This window comes from Amblyomma americanum, chromosome 3 (assembly GCF_052857255.1).
Source record: "Amblyomma americanum isolate KBUSLIRL-KWMA chromosome 3, ASM5285725v1, whole genome shotgun sequence".
Taxonomy (NCBI): domain Eukaryota; kingdom Metazoa; phylum Arthropoda; class Arachnida; order Ixodida; family Ixodidae; genus Amblyomma; species Amblyomma americanum.
In genome coordinates this window covers 64,091,308-64,115,486 of record NC_135499.1, presented here as the reverse complement: position 1 = coordinate 64,115,486, position 24,179 = coordinate 64,091,308, and the positions used below count along the sequence as shown (strand labels likewise).

The window sequence follows — 24,179 nt, the reverse complement described above, 5'->3', positions numbered from 1 at the left end:
CGCTATTAGTCATGGTAATACCCTCTTACCTACGCAGGCTCTCCCTTAAACATATCCGTCGTTTGTCTCCAAAGCACCCCGACAGTAGAATGGTTTTTCCACTGATCTTCAAAACTACCACTGACGAATATCTAAATTTATGTTTTCGCTTAACAAAAGCACGTTGCAGGGCTAGGAGTCGTACTAGTCTAAACATTTTTTGCTATTTCAAAATAAAGACGAAGTCTTCTGCAGCATTAATGCGCTGCAGTTCACATGTCCAACCTTTACCTACCAGCAAAAATAAACAAATAACAAATAAATTTGCCGCAGAGAATTTTGTTTATTTACTTATCCCCTGTAATGGCACTGGCTTTCAAGAATACAGTTGCCGTATGATGCCCTGATGAATCCGCGTCTGCAGAAGCACCCGCTCACGCACTGATAGGTGCAGAACCGGGGCGGGGCCCGACCGCAGACGCGCGGACAGGCAGTGCCGCACTGAAGGTACACCTCGTTAGGCCCGCAATGCCTTTCTGGAAATCCGCCTGCAACACACAAAAAGGATCATAAGAAGAACTGGCATACTTGAATCCAAAATGCCCAACGCTTTGGGAACAAACCCAAGATTTATAGGAAACTTCCCCTCATAGTGAAAAAAATCTTAATCTCAGTTGATACTTATTCAAACGGTAATGCGGTGTGGCTAGTTATTCGTTAGTATAAAAAAAAACCTCGCGTATTTTCTGCGAACAGAGCTGTTTTACCTGCTTCGTTTAAATGCACAATTGATGTATAATGAGACGCTTTGCTGTGTCACATTGTCACACTACCAGCGCAAAGCATTTTGCATATTAAACACGTTTCTATCATTTTAACGGAAACATTGTGGCTTGCTTAACGGCGACGGAGTTGCCTGTAAAAGCTATACCAACTGCACGCTGCGAAGCATTCTTCGAACGCCTTCTGTTTCACTCAAGGTTAACTTATCAAGTGCGTGTAGAATGCATATTTCTGAAGAACACGAACAATTCATATCAGAGTTATGCCCATTCTACGAGAGAGGAACAGCTCATCCTAAAGTGCTGGCGTTTAATTTGCTTATTCAAGGTACAGGACGGTGACAGCGCAAGTGGCTGAACAGACGCTCTAGGCACCGCGACAGTTTAGTGCGAACGAGCATGGCGAGTGTTGCTAAACGTGTTTTACAAACGAAAAGAAGCCGATGAGTTTCACCTCTTTATATTATCGCCACTGTTGAGACTCACTGTAGAATCATAAAATAGTCGCGCTAGAGATAATAACCATGTCCCATGCTCAACAAAACGAAACTGCATTCGTTAGAGTTCGTTGTAGCACTACCGTATCACTGAGGAAGCACAAGCGAGACATGATCGACGTAACGGGATCTTAAAATTGAAAGCCAGTGCCTGTCACATTTTTCGCCCCTTCAACACATTAGTCGTATCCCTATTTTAAAACTATAGACCTTACTGGTCCTATCTTGTAGTTCATTTTTCCTTGTTAGTCGAAATATACATAGAGAACAGTGTCGGTCAAATACTCAGGGCAAACCCCCTCAAATGGCGAGTAGATTTCTAATAAGGAAGTAAATACTCATTGGCAGCTACTCAAATCAAGCCATACGGCTACAAACAAAAGCTGTACACAGCTTTCACAGAAACTTAGCAGTCAAAGAAAAATTCGTCCTGGTCCGATGTTCGAACCCGCGACTACCGCTTGACCGGAGTAGTCACTCTAACAACTGAGCCAACCTGAACGGCTGGCATACCGTAAGGTCCCAGTGACTAATTACTCCCTTATTACAAATGTGCTTCACTTTAGGGGTTTCCCCTAAACATTTCACATTTCAGTTATTGATCAGTTCGCTATAGCCCTAACATATGCTAGCCTTCCCGATTAGTTCGAATGGCAGAGCGACTGCTTCGTTCAAGCGTTGGCCCAGGCTTTGAACCCTGCACCAGGAAGAATTTTTCATAGCGACAAAGTTTCAGCCGAAGCTGAATAGCTTTTGTGTGTAGCCGCATGGCTGCGTTTGGGTCGATACCAATTAGTAATTACTCTCTTATATACTTAAAGAAAGAGAGGTTTCGTGACAGCGGTAATAAATGGCTCTATGTTGTCTTTAGAGCTGAGAATAGTGATGGAGTTGCTGCTTAGCTTCATTAATAAAAACACCATTCTGTCCTGTAATGAGCAGCCTAGAAGATCCTTTATACGTCGTTCTCCTGCAGAGCACATTGCAATTAATTTTTTAGCTTTCGCTCCAGCTCCTGTCTGCGCTCTTGTGGAAATTTCTGCAGTGAAACTCATGTCCAACACTCATTAAATATGCAGTAAATAAATACTGAGGTGCAGAGAGTGAAAAAAAAATACTCGGACTTTTTTGAACCAGTCGCTAAGAACACGTCTGGGTGCCATCGTGCCGAGGTCCGTCAGTATTGCTTGTAATCTTCGGCTTAATTTGCAATACATGTTTAGATTAATCCCGGCTGAATTTCGGTCATGTCGAAATACCGCGCAACGAAAGACCAGAAAGCGATTCTAACACAAAACTTTTAAGGCAGTTTTAAAATTACGTCCTTTAGGAGGTGCGTATTACACACGAGACATTTATAAAATCGCCCTGCGCTCTAGAAAATGGTGGCAATCAGTGAGTATGCTGAATAAGATTTTAATAATAATAATTGGTTTTTGAGGAAAGAAAATGGCGCAGTATCTGTCTCATATATCGGCGGACACCTGAACCGCGCCGTAAAGGAAGGCATAAAGGAGGAAGTGAAAGGAATAAATGAAGAAAGAGCTGCCGTAGTGGAGGGCTCCGGAATAATTTCGACCACCTGGGGATCTTTAACGTGCACTGACATCGTACAGCACACGGGCGCCTTAGCGTTTTGCCTCCATAAAAACGCAGCCGCCGCGGTCGGGTTCGAACCCAGAAACTCCGGATCTGTAGCCGAGTGTCCTAACCACAGAGCCACCGCGGCGGGTATAATATTTTAACGCGTCCCACTTTCAGGCTTAGTTTTTGCTTGTGAGAAGTACGCCTCAGTTCAGCCTCCTGTGGCATGTCGACACTCAGCGTTGTCCACACCGCCAGGATGCCGGAAGTTTCAAGCTCAGCTCAGCAGAGCGGGCACCTTGCACGTGCGATCGTAAAACTGTAGGTTGTTAGCCGTCTAGCATGCTGCAACCGGTTTTAACGGAAAGGGCTAAGCTACTTCGCATATAGCAAGGCTGCTTACATGGAGCAATAGAGCCAGGGTAACGACTGGCTAACCAGCGGACATGCGATCATGCCTGCCCCTCAATATTCGGTCCCCCTGTTGCCTCACCGCTGGAATTTCGCTCTCAGGTTATCAGGAAGATCATCAATTATTTGGTGCTTATTTTCAGATCTTTTTCGCCTTTCGCAGCGTTACACGGACCTTCTTGACTTGATTTTAACATTAACAATATTATTCGTCAAACAGAAAACAGTGGTGATCAGGCAATTTTAATAGCCCTCTCGCCTTGCGTTTAGTGCAACCGACTAATTGGTATTTGTCTACATTCCGTCTGCCAAAGGGTATTCAGCTGATCACTTTAAAAGGAGTACCGAGCTTCACGGACTGGTTGGTTCATTTTGTTCCAAAAGTGCATCACTTACCTTGGCCTTCGGCGAACACAGCGACTAGAGCGACCACCATCGCGACGCTGAATAGGAACCAGGCTTGCATTTCTGGATGCTGCAGCAAAACGCCACGAATGTGAACACTCGAAAGTGGTGCTTTGTGATAGAGAAATTCAGTACCTCTCTGCCGTACACCTTAGGTAAGCGTTATCATAATCATGAGCAGTATCAGCCCGACTAAGCCCACTGCAGGGAAAAAGCCTCTCAAATGCCTCTTCATTTAATCCTGTCATTTTCCAGCTGCGGTCACCATATCCCTGAAAATTTCTTAATCTCAACCATCCACCTAACCTTCTGCCGCCACATGCTGCACTTTCCTTCTCTTGGAATCCACTTCGTTACCCTTGAGAAGCAGCGATTACCTTGCCTTCGCATTACATACGCTGCACAATCCCATTTCTTCCTCTTCATTGCGACTAGGATGCCATTGACCCTCGTTTGTTCTCTCACCCACTCTGCTCTCTTCCTGTCTCCTAAAGTTACACCTATCACTTTCCTTTCTGCCGCTCGCAGCGATGCCCTTAAGCTGGATCTTTTTTCTTAGCCGCCACGTTTCTGCACAATAGGTGAGCAGTCGTAAGGTACAAGTGTTGTATGCTTTTATTTTGAGATATATTGGTAAACTGCCATTCATGATCTGAGGGAGACTGGCACATGCGCTCCAGCCCATTCTTATTCTACTTGTTATTTCCTTCTCATGATCCGGATCAGCTGTCACTACCTGACCTAAATAAACGTATTCCCTTAACACTTTGCAGCGCCTTGCTACCAATTGTGAACTGCTGATCTCTTGGGAGTCTGTTGAACATTACTTTGGTTTTCTGCACGTTAATTTTAGACCCGCCGTTCTGCTCTGCCTGTCTAACTGATTGATCTTGATTTGCAGTTCACCTGCTTGATTTTAATCCAGGCACGCATTTAACCTTTCCATTTGCTCCTCTCTCTTTTCGCAAAATCTCTCCGCCCCGTTTTCGCCAGTCCACCGAATAATTGTTGAAACGCTAAACGCTAACCGTAAATTGCTTCTCTCTGTTAAATCTCCCGCATATTCGCTCTGAAATTAGAAGCAGCGATGGCATACGACAGCATTATTTAAATACGACGTTTGGCTGATGCACTTGCCTGATTCGATCAAAATATATTTAAAATCCGCGTCGGCTGCAGAATCGGCGTCCAAAAACAAGCAGCTTTCGCGTAGGCGGTATATGTCTAGACATACGCTTCTTTTAGGTGTACAAGCATTCTACTGAAGTGGTCATCTGCAGAAACAACAGATTCATAATGCCGGTCCATGACCCGTGCTTTCCCGAGGCTGTGTAATCTGTTAAGAAAGAACGTGCCTAAGAGTTCATCAGGAAATGGCAGTGTAGTGAAATATTCTAGAGAAGGCGGCGTCAAATTGTCTTTTATTTTACATGTCCGTGGCAGGTTATGCTGGAATTGTATTGCATCTTTCAAATTGCTGAAACAAGGCTCAGTCCTGTCAGGACCATCAAAAGGGCGGCAATTTACCGCGCACACAAGAATATCCTTTTTCTCTAACCATGTTTTAACGGCTAATTTCTCGGTTTGCAGCTTACAGAAAAATGTCTTCGTACAGGGCGCGAGGGCAATTATATATACTGTCTTGAGTACGTCATGTCGCGGTAAACCAAAAGAGAAAGGGTGACACATGGGTGGATGGAAGGGCATACAAATTAAATCCTTGTGAAAGCGTTTCCCCGTAACTGCAAATAGCAAGTCAGGCGAAAAATGAACATGCAACGAACAGCCAAACAGAGCTCGTGCATCAAGCACCACAAACACGGACGATCAGAAATATCGCGAGACACTTTGAAACACGGTAAAATTTGAACTAAATTGATTTGAAAGAATGCACGCACTATTGCGTGTGTAGTGTCCCTGAAAAACATGAAACCATCTGTTGGACATACAGGTGAAATAAACGAATGCCGGCACCGCTTACATGCCGGAAAAGGTTATCAGGCCGTTTTGATTCAAAAGACAAATCCCACAGAAAATTAGCGGAAACTCTTTTAAAACGTTGAATATAAAGTTTTGTGCACTAAATAATATGGAGTGCATAATAAATTTTTCTGGAAAGTAGCAGACTACATGTGTTCACCCTACAAAAATCGAGAGGCCATGGGGCGCAAGTCTCAGCATAGCGCTGAATATATGGCACGCGTTCGTTTGCAGTAATGTGCACTATGCTTATAGGCACTAAAAGGGACACCAATGCATTTGCGTGGCCTGCGTGTCCACTGCGTACCCGCATTGTCAACAGGACTCGTTCCCCACACATCAGAACCAGAGACCGCTGTCTTTGAGTGATTAATCCGAGCTCCTGACTCTGAACCGACGTCTTCCGTTAAACGAATAACCACATCGATGCTTGGCTCATCAGCGATGAAAAACGCGAGGACATCTGCATAAGCTAACAATCGATATAATCAAACAATCAATCAATCTTTATTTTTTGGTGCCCAAGAACAACCATAAAGTCTTGGTGCTGGTACATCATCATCATCATCATCATCATCATCATCAGCCTTACTACACCCACTGCAGGTCAAAGGCCTCTCCCATGTCTCTCCAATTAACCCTATCCTTTGTCAGCTGCTTCCACCCTTTGCCTGCAAACTTCTTAATCTCATCCGCCCACCTAACCTTCTGCCGCCCACTGCTCCGCTTTCTTTCTCTTGGAATCCACTCCGTTACCCTTAAGGACCAGCGGTTATCTTGCCTTCGCATTACATGCCCTGCCCAAACCCATTTCTTTCTCTTGATTTTGACTAGGATGTCATTAGCCCGTGTTTGTTCCCTCACCCACTCTGCCCGCTTCCGATCTCTTAACGTTACCCCTATCATTTTTCTTTCAATGGCTCGCTGCGTTGTCCTTAACTTAAGCTGAACTCTTTTCGTTAGCTTCCACGTTTCTGCCCCGTAGGTGAGTACCGGTAAGATTATGCTGTTGTACACTTTCCTCTTGAGGAAAATTGGTAAACTGCCACTCATGATCTGCGAGAATTTGCCATATGCGCTCCACCCCATTCTTATCCTTCTAGTTATCTCCCTCTCATGATCCGGATCAGCTGTCACTACCTGCCCTAAGTATCCGTATTCCGCCACAATTTCTAGGCTCTCGCTGCCAATTGTGAACTGTTGTTCCCTTGCTAGGCTGTTGAGCATTACCTTGATTTTCTGCAGGTTAATTTTTAGACCCATCGATCTGCTCTGCCTGTCTAACTCATTGATCATGATTTGCAATTCACCTCCTGAGTGACTCAGCAAGGCAATGTCATCAGCAAATCGCAGATTATTTAGGTATTCTCCATTTATTCTTATTCCCAACTGTTCCCAATTCAGGCCTCGAAATACCTCCTGTAAACATGCGGTGAACAGCATTGGCTGGTACACTTATACACAAACTCAAAAATGTACGTTCATTTGATCACGTAAGAAAATAAATATGTGAAGTAATACAGCAGTAAGAGCGATAGGAAAAAAAACAGGCGTAAAAACTAGGCCTCTGTTTGAGACAAAGATGTACTGCGAGCGGAAAGCATAAAAAAAGAGAAAACATCAAATCAGAGAGAATAGCCGGAAATAAAACTGCTAGAACAGGCAACAGACATACAAATATCAAACAGAAACAAGCAAACAAAGAGAATGTAAAAAAGAACGACCTTTCGTAGCAATTTCAAGGATACATAAATAACAATCACGAATAAACGAATCTAAATATGAACAAATATGAACACTGTAAAATACAAGCTAGAAATACAACCAAACAAAATAAAGAATTATAATTAGTGAACGCGATCCAGACAGTCAGACACGAGTACACGGTTTTAAAGTTAAAGTATTAATCAAAACAAGTAGAATTGACAAAGCAAGTAAGGAGAGAAAAAACAAAACAAACATTATACAGATAGAAATGCTCTGGTGAAGTTAAAGCAGAATGCTTGAAAGGGAAAGTTAAATGTGAAAAAGGAGTGCTCAAAATGGAACGTTACGAATATCAGACACAAAAGAACAGAGAGAGAGAGCTTTAGAATATATCAAGGTGAGGACAAAGAGAATCAGACAACTTTTGCATTCAGTCCAGAGGTTGATAGGGAGTGTAGAAACGCATAAACTTGAAATGGTCTGAATTCCCTTAAGCTCTCTCGTGGTACACGCAGAAAGATACGCGCTAAGAGCTGAGGGCGTAGAATGTGATCATGAAGAAGTTTATACAAGAAAATTATATCTGCCCTCACACGACGGCAGCTAAGAGAAGGAAGCTGCGGTGAGTTACTCCGTGTGGAACGATAATTGGAAGTTGAACAGGAAAACCGATTTGCAAAAAATTCGTAAAAACATTAACTGAATTCTGTCGATTTTGTCAATGTTTGACTTCCAAACAACAGACGCATACTCCATAAGGGGCAAGCATATGAACAGGTGAATCTTTAGGAAGGGAAGTGGGGCCCGGAACTCTCTCGAAAGCCTGCCGAAGAAACCGTGCGTGCGCATAGGCCGTAGAGCAATGCGTTTAGTATGAGAGGAGAAGCTGAGGCTACGGTGGAAAAGTACAACGAGTACATTAATTTCATCAACCCTGGACAACGACATACAATTCACAGAGTTAGTGTAGAGAAGACTGTGCGTTTGATGCACAAATGAGACAACCTTGGTTTTTAAAGAATTGAGAGTAGCCCATTCCTCTAGCATCAATTAAAAAAAGGCACATATGTCCGATTGCAATGGCGATCAATCCTGAAAAGAATGTATCAACTTTAATATATTAATATAATCAGCATAAAGGAGAAACGAGGAGTTCCTGACCACTGAGGAAACGTCGTTTATAAAAACAGAGAACAGCTGCGGGCATCAAACAGAGCCCAGGGGATCTCCACTGTTTGCAGTGCAAACAAATAAGGTCTGTTTAATGATACTGACAAAGCAGGACGGATCAAGAATGTAGCTGCGTAGGAGGGCTACACTTGAAACTTCGATGTCAGAGGACAGAAGGTTTTGGAGAAGTATTGAGTGATAATGTCGAAACCTTTGCTCAGATCAACTGACCTCTCCTCTCTGAAGGACTTCAGCTGAGGTATACGTCAGAAACAACGTCACAAAGTCCGTTGTAATAGAACGACCCGTTATGAAACAATGCTAATTAGGTATGATGACATCATTTAGGTGGAAGGAAAGTACTTTGGGCAAAGCTAGTTCATAACGCTTAGAGGTTGCTCAAAGAAGAGAAATAGAGCCGTAGTTTGAAACCTCAGATAGGTTTCCTCATTTGAAGACAGGACAACCACGTGCCATTTTTCAGACACGGGGAAAGGCAGAATTTTTCAAACAGTCATTAAATATCGCGGTTAAAACCGGTATGAAGATAGTAACGAAGGCTTTTATTATGGCGCCTGGAATGCTGTCCGGTCCAGGGGACAAAGATGGTTTCACCTGCTTAAGACACTTTCTTATCAACTTCTCGTCACAGAGAACGGAATTAGGTGCACCAGCTGAAAGGCACATTGAACCGCAACGTGAAGATTTGGGCACGGAGCAAAAGTGCTGAGCAAAACTGTTAGCGCCATTCCGAATTTCATTCCCGTGACAGTCAAGTGAATAGGCCAATCAGATTTATTCGAGCGCTTGCGAACGTATCGCCAGGGCTCAGTAGGACGATTAGAGGCCCTATTTTCCAACGACTCAAGAGAGGAGTCATGATCCCGCTTTTAAAGACGTTGGCAAAGGGAATGCAAGCGGCGAAGTTCATATATATACATAAATTCATCTGCCCATGTATAAAGCTCAGGGCATTTCGCTTTCGGTGGGCCCGCTTCTGAAGTTTTACAGCGGTTCTAAGTTCCTTGAAAAACCAGAACGGGAATTGCTGCGAGTGGCATTGTGCAGTGGTATGTACAGGCGCATACCATTAAGAAGATTTTCAGTGACGCGACTGATTTCTTCCTCAACATCACTGATTTCGACAAAAAAGACCAGTTGACAAAAGAGAAGAAACCGAAGAGACGAACATAGTCGCCAAGGGCATAAAGGAAACGGGGAGATTTCCCCGCATGATTCGAATTAGCAGAAGGTGAGACAGAAACTTATGTGGTTATTAGTAGTAGAGGATGAAATTTGTCACAGCGATTCAGTGATATGCCAGAGCTCGAGACTCGAACACTTTCAAAATTAGATAAACAAGTATCAAGAACGTTACCACAACTCGCTAATGAGAATAATGGCGCGGCATCAAGTGACGAGGACAGCATGAGGGCGCATACACCCACGAGCGCCAACATAGGACTTGATCATTTCGCTGCCACTACGCCGAATTTATAAAAAGCAACACGCCCCACACAGTAACCAATATTAAAATAGTGACGCGCTTGGACGCAATGTGCGAAGCAACAAATCATGATAACAGACATGGCAAACAACATGACGAGTGCACTAAGCTGTACAGCAGCACGTGGAACATTGCTGCCGCAGATGACTAACCAGACAAAACATGAGGCGACAAACGGGAAGAAAACAAGGTAAAAACCTAAACAAATAACAACATATCACCGAAAAAAAATACTTTACGGAAGTCCGCGTCACAATAAACAGGGAATGAAGAATAAGGACTAAAAGCGCAAAAACAAGAGAATGAAACCTAAAACGCCAACAGAACATTGCTAAAAGGTCAGTGAATAAGACGCATAACGCAAAACTACAACGCCAACAAGACCACGGCTAAATTTGATTAAAGTAAAATGAAAGGGAACTTGGTATAAAATAACAAAAAACACAAAAGCAAGCTGTCATGATCTCGGGGCCTCGTATAGAGAGAAAAGAACAACGAAATCAAAACCCCTCAGTCAGGTCGGCCACCTCGAGAACGCTCACGTTCGGTGAGGAAGGTTAATTCTTTTTTCGTTAGGCAGATTGATGCCGCGTTAACGTAGGTCTTCTCTGCTCCCGTTATTTTTTGCGCTTCTACAATTTCGCGGGTAAGCTTATCTTGGTGCTTATAAAAAAACAGCATTTCTTCAGTAGCGTCCTGCACTTGCAGGACGTGCAGTGTTCGTCTAAATGGCCTTCAATTGCCAATTGGCGTAATTTCATGCGATGTTCTTTGACGCTCTTTGAGGCACCTTCATTTATGGCCTATGTAGCAGGCAACACATGTTAGAGGAATCTTGTAAACGAAGCCTTCTTAACAGGCTCGAATTTGCTGTCGTGGTTGATCGTGCAATCCGGCTTGGCTTTCCTGACATGACAGGACTTCTTACAAAGGGCCGAAAGTTTGACAGGAGCAGAACATACCACTCTGACTTTCGCACGACATCCGGTTTTTCTGAGGCTGTGTGAAACGCCATGAAGGTATGGTATAACAGCAACCTTGCTTTTCTTAAGCCCCTCCTTTTTTTGGCCTTCAGTCGATCCTTTTCTTCATCACTCAGATGGGCCTCTAATTTTGGTTTCCTGCGCAGGCTCTTGGCGACGGATACTAATAAAGGGTCCGGATAGCCTGCTGTCTTAAGGCGCGAGACCTGCATACTGAAGCTTCTGTTCATTGAATGATGACATGACATGGACACTGGAAGCACATGACGTGAGAGACACCGGCACCAAGGGACAATTTGCTGCTCTAGTATTTGGCACCTATAACAACCATTTGTGACCTGTCGGAGAGATAGTTTTGAAGTGGTGTATAGAAGGACTGTTCGAGAAAGTTTGTCATTCATAGCCTGCGCAACAGCAACACAGGAAGACAGCGGTTTAGAAGAGACAGACGGCATCACGCGGTGGTAGTTTTCCGGTCTATGTTCCTTTTTTATGGGGCTGTTTTTCCGCTTAATTTTAGCTGTAACACTAATATCCGCAGGCTAAAGAAAAAAATTCAAGGGACACTGGCAACAAAATGTGGTTGACCTATATCGATAAGTTACAGCCTTGTATAATGAGAGAGACCACTGTACTGAAAGCGGCTGTATGATGCAATGACATCACTTAGGCTTTGTCATACAAATGTCATTCAATTTGTGAGACACTCTAGAACATTTGTATCACTTATGCATAACTTTGAAAGAATGCTTGACCTACGTGACAACTGCATCATAGTTGAATGAGATTCGTATGACGAACCTCTTTGAGGTGATTGCATCCTACATCTTTTTTCCCTAGGAGAGCACTCCAACTGGAAACGAAGCTTCCACAATCTACCAGAAGAAAACTAAACGCAGGGGGTTGCCAGCACAACCTGTGAGCTTTGCAAGTAAAATGCATGTGGCAACATGGATTTTTCGTGCGCATCCAAGAGGCTACGCGACACAGCTATTCTCTTCGAAAACTGTGGCAGCCTCGGTTTTTTCTGTACGGATGCCAGAAGTTTCAGTCGTCTGGCAGGAGACCTAAAAATCCAGTTTTTTCGGCGATAAACTCCTCTTGTGCTGATGGCAAAACGTCAAGATAGTCAGGAAGAGGCAAGCAGACAATCTGTACTGACAACAATGAATGCATGAAGTGGTCCTCAGTGTCCTTCAAATTTCGCATGATAGGTTCGGTTAGTACTGGTTAGAGATCGGCAAGTGAATTTGCGCCCTAAAAAGACTTGTGAAGAGTAATTTTATTTAAATGACATTCTCTTTTTACACTATGGAGCATCTTTAAAGGCGGTTAAAGCATATAAATAAATTAATCTGTGACATAATTTGTAAGAATGCATGGTATATTAGGCCACGGCACGAGAGCACCGCATTTATATTTTTTATTTAACCGGAAATTTCACTCTCGTTTTGTTTCTTGTAGCAGAATTGCAATCTGAATCAGTTGGTACTTAGTGTTGGACAAATAGCAGTCATAAGACGAAGGACAAAGAAGCTGCGTGTGCCTCGTATCTCCTCTGTCTGCAGTCGCTGTGTGTTCAGAAGTGTCAATTTTTTAGTTGGGACGTATTTATAGAATAACAGCGCAGTGCAAGGCCGTAAGCGAAGCCTTATATCCAAAAAATCTCCCATGGCCTCAAAAAAGTGGCGAACCGGTGCAATGCGCCGGTGGTTTTTCAGCCCCTAAAAAGCTTGGCCAACTGGGCCGACGCATAACTGGTGGAAGCAAAAAGGTCCGCTGTAAAAAGAGGCATGCGAAGCGATTTGTTGAATGTGACATCGTCATTGTCAGTGAGGTCTGACTGTGATGTGGCAAATGGCGCGTTGGCCGGACGGGGCGTTGTGTTAACGTCCGGCTGAGGGAGCATGCGAAAGATATTAAGAATGGCGAGAGTGGCAGTCTTGTTGAGCACTGTTGAACTTCTAATGTCTGTACATTGAACTTTCAGGAAGTGAAGATACTGAGCAGAAGCAGGTTGCTAACCACTCCAGAGAAAGTAGAAGCATACCATATTCAGAATGCTGGTCCGCGTTGTTTTAGCGATACCTCTATTACGTTGCACAAAGCGGAAAAAATGTTTATTTCTCAGGTTTTGCTCTAAAGTGGCTGCAAGTGTACTTATTTATGTCTGCACGTTTTGTGCCTGCGCAGGTCTGAGAGCATGTAATGGCTGTTTGTTCTTCCCCTCAATAAAAAGCTGAGTCAGCGCTGTGCTAGACCTTTTCGTCCCTCCTTCTGTGTGTACTTTTCTGGCCTGGAGCCATTGCACTGTTGTTATACGAATATTTCCCAGCTTCAATGTGTGTTTTTTAGTATTTTAGCATGAGGCACGAAGTAGAAAACAGGAGTGGTGAATACCCCTTTAGAAATGAAATATAAATAACTGCGTTGATACAGTGGACATGTCGAAAGCCACTTTTTAATGTATACTGCTTATTACAGTCTATCGCCTGCGTGGAAAGTGGCATTTCCGGGAAATTTCACATTTTAAGCGCGGGTGGTATTTTTAGAATAATATTGCTTCTTCCTCTTTAAAAGAGCTTGTTATCCCAGCAACATTTTTAATTGCTGATGTCGTAAAGGCAAACTTGGCTCTTGTTTACACTACTGAGCTCTGGCACGCCGTAAGCGGCTGTACATGGACCACACTGAAAACTCAGGTACCTAGGAAGGCACTGCCACACTTACAAGCGCGCATCACCGCCTGGAAGGCGTAACGTGGTGGTTTTGGCAGCGCCCAGGCGCGACGGCCTAGCAGGGAGATACCAAGCGGCAAGTGCGCGGGCGTCAACAATCACCTGTGAGCTTTTTCTGCTGGCTACCCGATATTCATCAGGACTCAGTGTGCGTTGCACCCATAGGCTCATTTCGCACGAAACTACAAGGTGCTTTATTCTATATATCAAGAGATTGTCGTAGCTTTCACTGCAGAAAATGCGGCGCATGGCATGGTTCTGAGACGCGACAAGAAGATTTCGATATGGATGGCGCTCTCGGTGGGCACAGCTTCGCGGACTCAGTTTTGGTTGCTTTTTTTTATATACGCCTTAAGGCAATAACTCTTTGGGTATCAAATAAAAATTACGGAGAGCGCTGAATACTACTCCGTGCTGTCAGTGCGAACGCATGCACAAAGGGTGTTTGTCTGCGGCGATGTTGTAGTACTGTAATGCGGTGACCAGCAAAGTTGATCTGATCGCGCCGCCGAATAGAAGTTGATGAAGACGACAATGACCACTCCCACCTCGAGAGAGTGGCAGTTTAGCGCGCGGGGTGTTGAGCTGCGGAGATGGCGCAGTTTGCGCACTGCCATTTGTTGATGAATTGTTATATATGGTCGTCCTAATTGGACTCACAGCCTCTGCACCTCTCGGAAACACGACTTTGTCAATCTGTTAATTCGACAAAACATTACTTGATTAAAATTATTGTTCATCTAAAGGAAGTGTATGCCAGTTCGAACCGGAGTGCATCTCTCTTTTAGTGGTGTGCTTTAAATGCCGTTTTTCTAGGCTGGGTTACTTACGTGTGTCGCAATACGCATCGTGTTGATTTGCCACTATTTTCCTCATGGTGTGTACATAGTTCATGTATATAGAACGTTGCATCACTGTAATACCTCTCCAAAACAAGCATTCATGGCGGAGGGCTCTAATAAAATGGCCAGCGAAACTGATCTGGTCGCACCGGTCATAGTTGGAAACCCACTTCCGGAAAAATTCTTTCTTTCGTGTGGATGTGGGCACTGCCGATAACGTCATGAGCCCACGTCAGTTTTTGAGGTGTTTTTCGTAGAAGTCCTGCCAGCTTCCTTACAAGAAGCATGGAACGATTTATTCTTAACACCTGACAAGAAGGCTCAAGCCCTTTCGCAAGTTGTGCAAAGGAAGCACTCCCAAACGTGAGCCACGACATCGCACGACCGCTTAAACGACGGTACAAATAAAGTTAGCTAATACTACTACTACTAATAATACTACAAGGACAACGCCAATTATTCCCCTCTTGAGACAGATAATGATTTTGGACCAATAAACCTCAGCGTTATAGATTACACTGAGAGCTGGCAAAACGTCATTTTCTCAGAATATTGGAAAATGGATTAGAAGATGTCTCCGCCATGTCAAGAAGGTTTAGCATGGTAGATTGCTATTTCACAGCTACATATAGAACATACTGCTATCTAGTAAGTGTGGTAAATGAGGTATTAGCATGTTTACTAGCATCAGAATTTTAACAATATAAAACGCTAATACGCATGTGGGCAAGCAAGGCGGCGATTATAAGTTTTCTCCGTGCTTTGGAAACAACATATTTCATAGCTCTCAGCTGAAAGTAAAAACACAAAAATATTAAATTTAATTGTGTTTTCGAATCGAACTTTTGCTACACTAAGGGTTGGAAAATTTCGGGACAGATGTTCCATTCGCGGTCTCAGGACGCTAAAGAAATCTCGCATCTGAACAGCCTTCGTAATACTACCTTTATAATGTAAAGACAACATGGCGTGATGTATCTCCAGGTAGAAAGGAATAAAAGTAAAGGAACACCCACAAAATAACCCTTGCAAACTTCAGGACGTAAAACCCTGGGTACAGCAGAATAGAAAGAATGTCCTTACGAATATGAGTGCATATGCGCGAAAATTTATTTTGCAATTACTATGTAGTGGAGGAAAACTCACCTGAAGCTGCACAGCGTCAAGAAAGCCCACAGGTGCGAATATCTTCAAGCGGTGTGCACTAGTAACACGATCCAAGAGTCTTTGAAGTCGGGCCTCCTCAGCGATGTGTTTTTATCACCGGTCGGAGAAACAGAGTGAGGAAAGAGGAAACGGAAAGAGCCGCGAGTGTACTCCTCCTGTGTATCTTAACTGAGAGTTACATATCCGTAGCGCGGATATGTTTTTTTTTAAACAAAAATCTGCTGTATTGCCACCCCATACAGGCCACCCCGCTTCTTTCTGAGCCATGGTGCGTGGCTAACTTTGCATCGTCTGGCCTGGAAATTTCTGGAGGCTCAAAAGATAGATCGTCCTCATTCATGCACTGCTCACACTTTATAAGAAGGCGGCAATAACTCTACTACATGGCTATTTAGTATTTAGTATAACAGAGGCCTAGCATTTCTAGAACATCGTAAGAAAGTCTGCTCAGTTGTTAGATCGCGTTATCATAAATATCTATACTAAATGCCACACCTACATACTCAGTAGAAAGCAAAAGATTATGGGGGCCCCTAAGAAATTCTTATGACGTGTAACTGCCAGAGCTCAATGGGTCAGTGGAAACCTCAATCACGCTTTGAGTAGGTAGTGGCGTCCACCTGCAATTTGAGGGAGTAATATGTCTATCCTTTTCTCAAAACCAGCGGAAGGTTTGGACTCCATTGATTTTCAGGAAAGAAAAGACGCATAATTGGCTACCTGGGTCAATGGACGCCACAATCGCGCTTTGAGGTACGTGGTGGTGGGTCACCGGTGACCTAATGGTCTAGAAGGGGTGATGACGTCATTCGCGTGCCGCGCGTCGGTGATGGGTTCCTCATGGCGCGCCAATGAGCCAAGTAAAGGTCTGGCATTAAGAATACGCTCAGTAGCTGAATTTCTTTCCTCAACTCGAAGCAACACAAATCGAGAAAACGATCTAAGACAAGCACCCGAACCTAAGCCGTCCACCATCGGCGGCCCGGCATATCGTGTGCGCAGTATTGGGGGTAGTCACCCCACATGATAACGAAATAAGTGAAAAAACGGGGCCGACATGGTGGTGTGTAGAGGTGCCCAGCTTTCGGAGCGCTAAGAGTCATGAGGGAAGCATTAAGGGGATAAGAGAGCGAATGGTAAATTCGAACTTCTATTTCTCGCCGCCTGCAATATGCACTATATAGGCTCTTTCTGGAGGAGATTTATGAAACACTCTCCTTCCACATCCAGTGCATACTGTAGGTTTTTTTTTAAAAGTTGTTGAAGAATATTTCAACTCAGATATGCCAAACTTCTTGAAATTAAGCAAACTTAAGCCATTTTTTATGCATAACTTTTATTTAAGTTCGCAATTCATATTCAGCCGTTTAATGATACAAATATTTTCCTCGACATCTACTTTCCAGTTGTCCCACATGTAAAAGAACTAGACAAATGATCATGAACTGAGCATGTGTGGCAAATCTTTTAACATTCGCAGTTGATTTTGATGTCTCATTTCACATCACGCGTGGTGACTCTCGTGACAATATGCAAACCTTGTTTGCTCTTCTTGCGGAATCAGAATGGGATCGATGTGGTAGAACCTCATCACTGCTTCTAAACAAGACTGGCGATTATTGATGAACGCACATAACTCAAGGCTTCGACACTAAAAGCTACACTAGCGGGCTCAAGATCGCACACAATAAGCTTTTAGAGTTGTTTTTTTTATGCGGAGTGTGTGCCTGCTGGTATAAAGGATTATTTACAAATATAGGTCCACACTGGGCTCTTGAATGAAATCCTGTAACATACTGCCGCGTATATTTGAAGTGTTTGTACGTTTTTCAAATCTGCCGCCACACCACTTTATCGCTTTGCTTGCGACGCAAGACGAGACTAGATTTATCTCGATTCATCGCAGCCAGGCAAAGCTGATTCTACGTTGTTCCGGAATGTTCTAGTAACTTTGCACGCTTTATCTCGAAAGCTCGCTATCAGCTTTAAATTGAGCGCGGCCGACAGCGGCGGGCATTCTGTTCGATGACCGCCGAGCACGCTTGTCGCTTCGCCGCCGCTGAATGATTCAGTCCATTTTGGGTGCAAGTCAGCCCAATAAACAGTTTTTTTTAGAAGACCTTTTGTCCGTCTTCATCATTGCTTCGACTGCCGAAACCACTACGTGAGATCTGGTGGAGGTGCGGGGAGCCTTCCATATTCCGGACGCCCCCTTCAAGTCATGAAGCCAGCCTTCAGCGCTTCGCCCCCGAGGACGAGCCATCAGCTCAGCGAGCCAGCCGACGTGTCCAGAAAGATGAGCCTGAGTTGGGGACCCTGCCGGACCGCACCAGACAGCGAAAAGACGCTGCTACGAGCACCGTAACCTCGCCGAAGATGTCGACACCGACCATACTGGAGCAACCGCGGGTGCCGCCAACTTTCAATGGATCCCTAGGCGAGGACCCCGAAGAATGGTTGGATCAATTTGAGCGCGTGGCGTCATTCAACAAGTGGGAAGATGCGGCGAAAATTGGGCACGTGTTTTTCTCATGGGAGGGCTCCGCACGCACGTGGTACAAAAACTACGAGTCATCCCTTACGTCATGAGAGCTATTCAAGAGAGAACAATTGAAGGTATTCAACAGTGTCGTGAGGAAAGAAAGAGCCGAACGACTCCTCGAGTCCAGGATCCAGCTTTCGAATGAGCCCGTCCGCGGTTACGTCGAGGAGATGAAGCACCTATTTCACCGCGCTGACCCCGAGATGACCGAGGAAAAGAAAGTTCAGTTTTTAATGCGAGGCGTAAAAAAACACCTCTTTGGCAGCATCGTCCGCCAGCCGCCAAAAACAGTCGAGGAATTCATGCAAGAAGCCTGCACGATTGAGAAGACCCTCGACATCCGAGCTGTGCAGTAAAATCGCCCTTACTCTGCCTGTGCAATCCGTTCGCGAAATCCGCAAAAATCGTCCGAGAGGAGCTACGCCGATTACTGTCATCCTCCCCAAAGACACAAGCATCGATTCTGATGGATGTGGTACGGGAAGAAGTGCAACAGGCACTTGGCACCCCAACGGCCACTGATCCCCAGGCTATGACATACGCCGCTGCAGTAAAGACTCCCCAGCTCCAGCGACAACCCCTGCAACCTGTCTGACATGAACCACTTGTTCCCGAACGCCACCTCCCTGCCCCCGCCCGCCCAGCCTACGATCGACGCTCAAGCCCCAGGAAATGCGACGCCTGGAGGACTTCCGACAACCGGCCGTTGTGCTTCCATTGCTGTGAGGCCGACCATATTCTTCGCCACTGCCCGTACCGACGTATGGGTCTTCGTGGATTTGCCGTTAACACACCACAACCACGCGTCGGCCAACGTCCGCCGGAAATCGACGAGTACCTGCGTTGAGAGGAGCACACACCGAACCGCTTTTCGCGGTCACCATCGCCGTCAACCTCGCGGTATGCGTCGCCACGACGCAACTACGCCGCCGCGGTACGAGGAAGGTCTCCCAGCCCCCGTAGGGGAAACTAAAGACAGCAACCTCTGGAGGTGAGGTTGCTCGCGAGAGAAACGCCGAAGATCCTCCACCGACCATGCCCCTTGAAGACGCTGCACCCGCGACGCCGCTTGAAGAACCGACACTCGCTGCACCGACACCGCACACAATGACAACCCCAACCACGACGCAAACTGCCTTCAAAACGACGGCGCCACTCAGAAAAGCTTCGACCACACGCCCCACCCGCGACTCGCATAGGCGACGAAGCCGTGACCCGATGCCGAGAGCGACATGCAATGCAAGAGCCAGGACCTCCGACTTAGAAGTGACTATCGGCGGCCGGAAAGTTGCCGCTCTAGTCGACACAGGAGCCGATTACTCGGTGATGAATGGAACATTCGCTGCGCATCTGAGAAAAGTCACAACGGCTTGGGACGGCCCACACATTCGCACCGCAGTGGGCCACCTCATTACGCTACAGGACGATGCACAGCGCGAGTGACTGTCAAAGGACATACCTATCCTGCGACCTTTGTAGTGCTACCGCAATGCTCCCACGAAGTGATCTTGGGTATGGATTTCCTTAATGAGCACCAGGTGATCATCGACCTCCGATCCAAGCAGATCACGCTCTCCACGTGCAAAGCCATCGCTTCGATGAACACTGGGGAAAATCACGTTGCCCTGAGTGTCCTGGAGGAAGAAGTGAGCGTCCCACCCTGATCAAGCGTTATCGTAAAGGGTAGGCGCCACGAAAGCCATTGACGCTGAAGCCATCATTGAGGGGAACATGTATGTGCTTCTAGACCGAGGAATCGGCATCGCAAGAGGCATCGAACATTTCCGCAATGGCCAGGCCGAAGTACTGCTGACTAACTTCACCGAAGAATACCGACACATTAACAGAGGAACGTTGATTGCTTTCTTCGACGAAATATCCGACGTACGAGACTCCTTCGCCCTCTCCGATCCCTCCGCAGAAGATTCGCCTGACCAAGAGAACTCGCCCACTTTCGACATCAACCCAGCCCTGCACCGGAACAAACAAGACCAGATCTGCAATCTGCTTCAAAGCTACAGTGAGTGTTTTTCGACATCGCCGAAGGTGCGACAAACGTCAATTTCCATGCATCGCATTATAACGGACCGACACGTCCGACCTCTCCGTCAAAGCCCCTACCGTGTGTCACCGCGAGAACGACAAGCCATCCGGGTCCAAGTCTAAGAAATGGTTCGCGACGACATCATCCAGACTTCAAACAGCCCATGGGTGGCACCGGTTGTTCTAGTGAAAAAGAAAGACGGCGCACTTCGATTCTGCGTGGATTACCGCCGCTTGAACAACATAACAAAGAAGGACGTCTACCCCCCTCCCCGCATAGAGAACACACTGGACCGCCTCTGCAACGCCAAATATTTCTCATCGATGGACCTCAAGAGCGGCTACTGGCAAATCGAGGTCGACGAAAAAGATCGCGAGAAGACAGCATTCATCACTCCGGATGGGCTGTTTGAGTTCAAGTTGATGTCATTTGGTCTCTGTTCCGCACCAGCGACGTTTCAGCGACTAATGTATACAGTGCTGGCAGGCCTGAAGTGGCCAATTTGTATGGTATATTTAGATGACGTCGTTGTCTTCGCCTCGATCTTTGGAGGGTACCTAAAAGACTTCGAACAGTACTAGACGCCACCAAGTTGTCTAGCCTAACCTTGAAGGCAGAGAAGTGCCATTTTGCCTATGAAGAGGTACTGTTTCTAGGCCACACCGTTAGCAAGGAGGGAGTACGCCCGGACCCGCAGAAAACTGCTGCTATTGAACAATTTCCACCGCCGGCCGAAAAGAAAGCAGTGCGCAGATTTCTCGGGCTGTACGCATATTACCGACGATTTGTGAAAAACCTTTCGCGCAACGCCGAGCCCCTGGCCCAACTGACGAAAACAGACGTGCCGTTTAAATGGGAAGCGCCGCAAGCAGAAGCCTTCAAGGAACTTCAGCGTCGTTTAAAGTCCCCACCGATCCTCGCGCATTTTGATGAAAACGCCGATACTGCAGTTCATACCAACGCAAGCAGCGTGGCCCAGCTGCCGTTCTCGTTCAGAAAAGCGACGAGCTGGAGAAGGTCATCGCATACGCTAGCCTTTCCCTTTCCAAGGCAAGAGGCTAACTATTCGGCAACTGAGAAGGAATGCCTTGCCAGCATCTGGGACACGTCAATATTCCGCCCCTACATGTACGGACGACCATTCAAGGTGGTCAGCGATCACCACGCGCTGTGCTGGCTCGCCACTTTGAAGTACCCCTCTGGCCGACTCGCTCGATGCGTCTCCAGGATTTTGACGTCACCGTCGTTTACAAGTCCGGACGCAAGCACTCTGACGCCGATTGCCTCTCACGAGCCCCTGTAGACTCACCGCCACCGGACGACGATGAGGACGCCTTCCTGGGACCCATCAGCCCCAGCTCTTTTGCCCAGGAGCAACGCTCGGCCCCCGACCTAAAACGCCTCATCGAGTACCTGGAAGGAAAGGTTTCTTCAACCCCCGCTTCATTCAAGCGAGGACTGCCTTCCTTCTGTGTGCAGAATGAGGTCATCGCGGAGAACTTTGCAGTGAGCAAAACAGCCTACCTCTTTGTTGCACCTGCTTGTCTCCGCGAAGAAGTTCTACAGGCTTCACACGACGAGCCGACAGCTGGACATCTCGGGTTTACTCGCACCCTCCGCCGCATCCAAGACAAGTATTACTGGCCCCGACTGTCTGCCGATGTCGCACACTATGTGTAATTCTGCCGAGATGGTCAGCGACGAAACCCCCCCCCCCCCCCCCCACACGACCAGCAGGATTTCTGAACCTCATTGAACCTCCCTCAAGGCCCTTTCAGCAGATCGGCATGGACTTGCTTGGCCCTTTTCCAATGTCAACATCTGGAAATAAGTGGACCATCTTAGCGGCCAACTACTTGACCTGCTACTCCGTGGCGAATGCCCTACCGAACGGAACAGCAGCAGAAGTAACCAAATTTTTCGTGGAATGCATTCTTCTTCGATACGGCACACCCGATGTGCTCATCACAGACAGAGGAACAGCATTCACAGCGGAACTAACGCAAGCCATCCTGCGTTACAGCCCAACCAGCCACCGGAGGACAACTGCATACCATCCGCAGACCAACGGACTGACCGAGCGCCTGAACAAAACCATCGCCGATATGCTCGCTATGTATGTCGGTGCCGAACACAAAACCTGGTATGTCGTTCTGCCTTACGTTGTCTTCGCCTACAACACCGCAGTGCAGGAGACCACCCAGATGACGCCTTTTAGGGTCGTCCATGGCAGGGAGGCCACGACCAAGCTAGACGCCATGCTTTCCAACGTTACAGAAGAAGAAAACGTAGGCGTTGCCGCCTACCTTAAACGCAGGCCCATTCTAATCTTCTCTGTATCGTTCCAATTTTAGTATATGTACTTTGGAAGTACAAACCTTAAACACAACAACCTTAAACAACCTTAACAACCTTAAACGCGCAGAAGAAGCTCGAAGGCTTGCCCGATTACGGATCAAAGATCAGCAGCGGTCCGAGGCCAGACGCTACAACCTACGAAGACGCAACGCGGAATAAAAGCCAGGAGACCAAGTCTAGGTTTGGACGCCCATTCGCCGCCATGGATTGAGTGAAAAGCTATTGCGCCGCTATTTCGGCCCGTACAGGGTTCTTCGTCGGCTAGGTGAACTGGATTATGAAGTCATCCCTGACGCAATGACTGCATCCCAGCGACGCCGCGTACGACCAGAAGTTTTTCATGTAGTCCGTCTGAAGCCGTATTATGCGCGCTAAAGGCCACTGCCTTTCCATGGTCTATTTTTGCAAAATTAGTTTTTTCTCTTACTAGTCGCATTATTTGTTTTAATCCATCAGGTCGATGCTTCTTTGAGAGGGGAGTAATGCCGCGTATATTTGCAGTGTTTGTACGTTTTTTCAAATCTGCCGCCACACCACTTTATCGCTTTGTTTGCGACGCAAGACACGACTAGATTTATCTCGATTGATCGCAGCCAGACAGAGCTTATTCTACGTTGTTCCGGAATGTTCTGGTAAATTTGCACGCTTTATCTCGAAAGTTCGCTATCAGCCTATATTGAGCACGGCCGACAGCGGCGGGAATTCTGTTCGACGACCGCCGAGCACACTTGTCGCTTCGCTGCCGCCGAGTGATTCAGTCTATTTTGGGTGCAAGTCAGAGCAATAAACAGTTTTCTTTTAGAAGACATTTTGTCCGTCTTCATCGCTGCTTCGACTGCCGTCACCACTACGTGACAATACGGTGGTGCGGCCCAAAAATCCATTCTTCTACATCTGGCGGACGGCCTGGGGCGGTCCGCACCAGAGCCGGTGTTTCTACCCGATCGCACGCAAAGAGGGGCACGTCCAAAGCAGGCGTTTTGTTTGAAGGAGACAATACTCCTTCTTGAGAAAGAAAACCCCCGGCGCGCCACGCGAGCACTTCTCCTACCGTGTGGCATCGGCCTCGCTGGTGATTTGCACGCTGGGAAGAGGTCTTGCTTCTTAGGTTACGCCTCCGTGTCGCCCTCACCCCAGCGGTTACCTGCTCGTGGCCGGCACAATACCATGCCCCTTTCAGTGACTCCTGCCCCTTCTGTCCCGCAATGTCCAAAGCAAGTGTTTTGTGTCCGCCTCGCAGGAAGGAGCGGGACAGAAGGGGCAGGAGTCGCCGAAAGGGGCATTGTACTGCGCCGGCCACGATCAGGTAACCGCTGGGGTGAGGGCGACACGGAGGCGTAACCTTCGAAGCAATACCTCTTCCCAGCGTGCAGAGCCACCAAGGAGGTCGATGCCACACGGTGGGAGAAGTGCTCGCGTGGCGCGCCGGGGGTTTTCTTTCTCTTGAAGGAGTATTGTCTCCGGAGAGGTTGGAGACGCATGA

At 46.5% G+C, this 24,179-nt stretch overlaps 1 protein-coding gene and 1 pseudogene across 1 annotated transcript; both read right to left on the bottom strand.

Moving 5' to 3' along the window:
- Window positions 1-298: 298 nt before the first annotated feature.
- Window positions 299-15,842, bottom strand: LOC144123018 (chymotrypsin-elastase inhibitor ixodidin-like). Its single transcript, XM_077655944.1, has 3 exons — window positions 15,732-15,842; window positions 3,650-3,728; window positions 299-527 (listed from the first exon to the last, which is right to left on the bottom strand). The coding sequence occupies exons 2-3, from the start codon at window positions 3,717-3,719 to the stop codon at window positions 331-333; spliced, it is 267 nt and encodes an 88-aa protein (XP_077512070.1). The 5' UTR covers window positions 3,720-3,728; window positions 15,732-15,842; the 3' UTR covers window positions 299-330.
- Window positions 15,843-22,654: 6,812 nt separating this feature from the next.
- On the bottom strand, window positions 22,655-22,712 carry LOC144126450 (U6 spliceosomal RNA; annotated as a pseudogene).
- Between the last annotated feature and the right edge of the window lie 1,467 nt (window positions 22,713-24,179).

What these genes read in the sequence shown, in the direction of transcription:
- LOC144123018 (XM_077655944.1), bottom strand. Translation starts at nt 3,719, where the DNA reads ATGCAAGCCTGGTTCCTATTCAGCGTCGCGATGGTGGTCGCTCTAGTC. An exon ending in TGTGTTCGCCGAAGGCCAAG is followed by an intron (nt 528 to 3,649) that starts GTAAGTGATGCA and finishes TGTGTGTTGCAG; the next exon opens with GCGGATTTCCAGAAAGGCAT.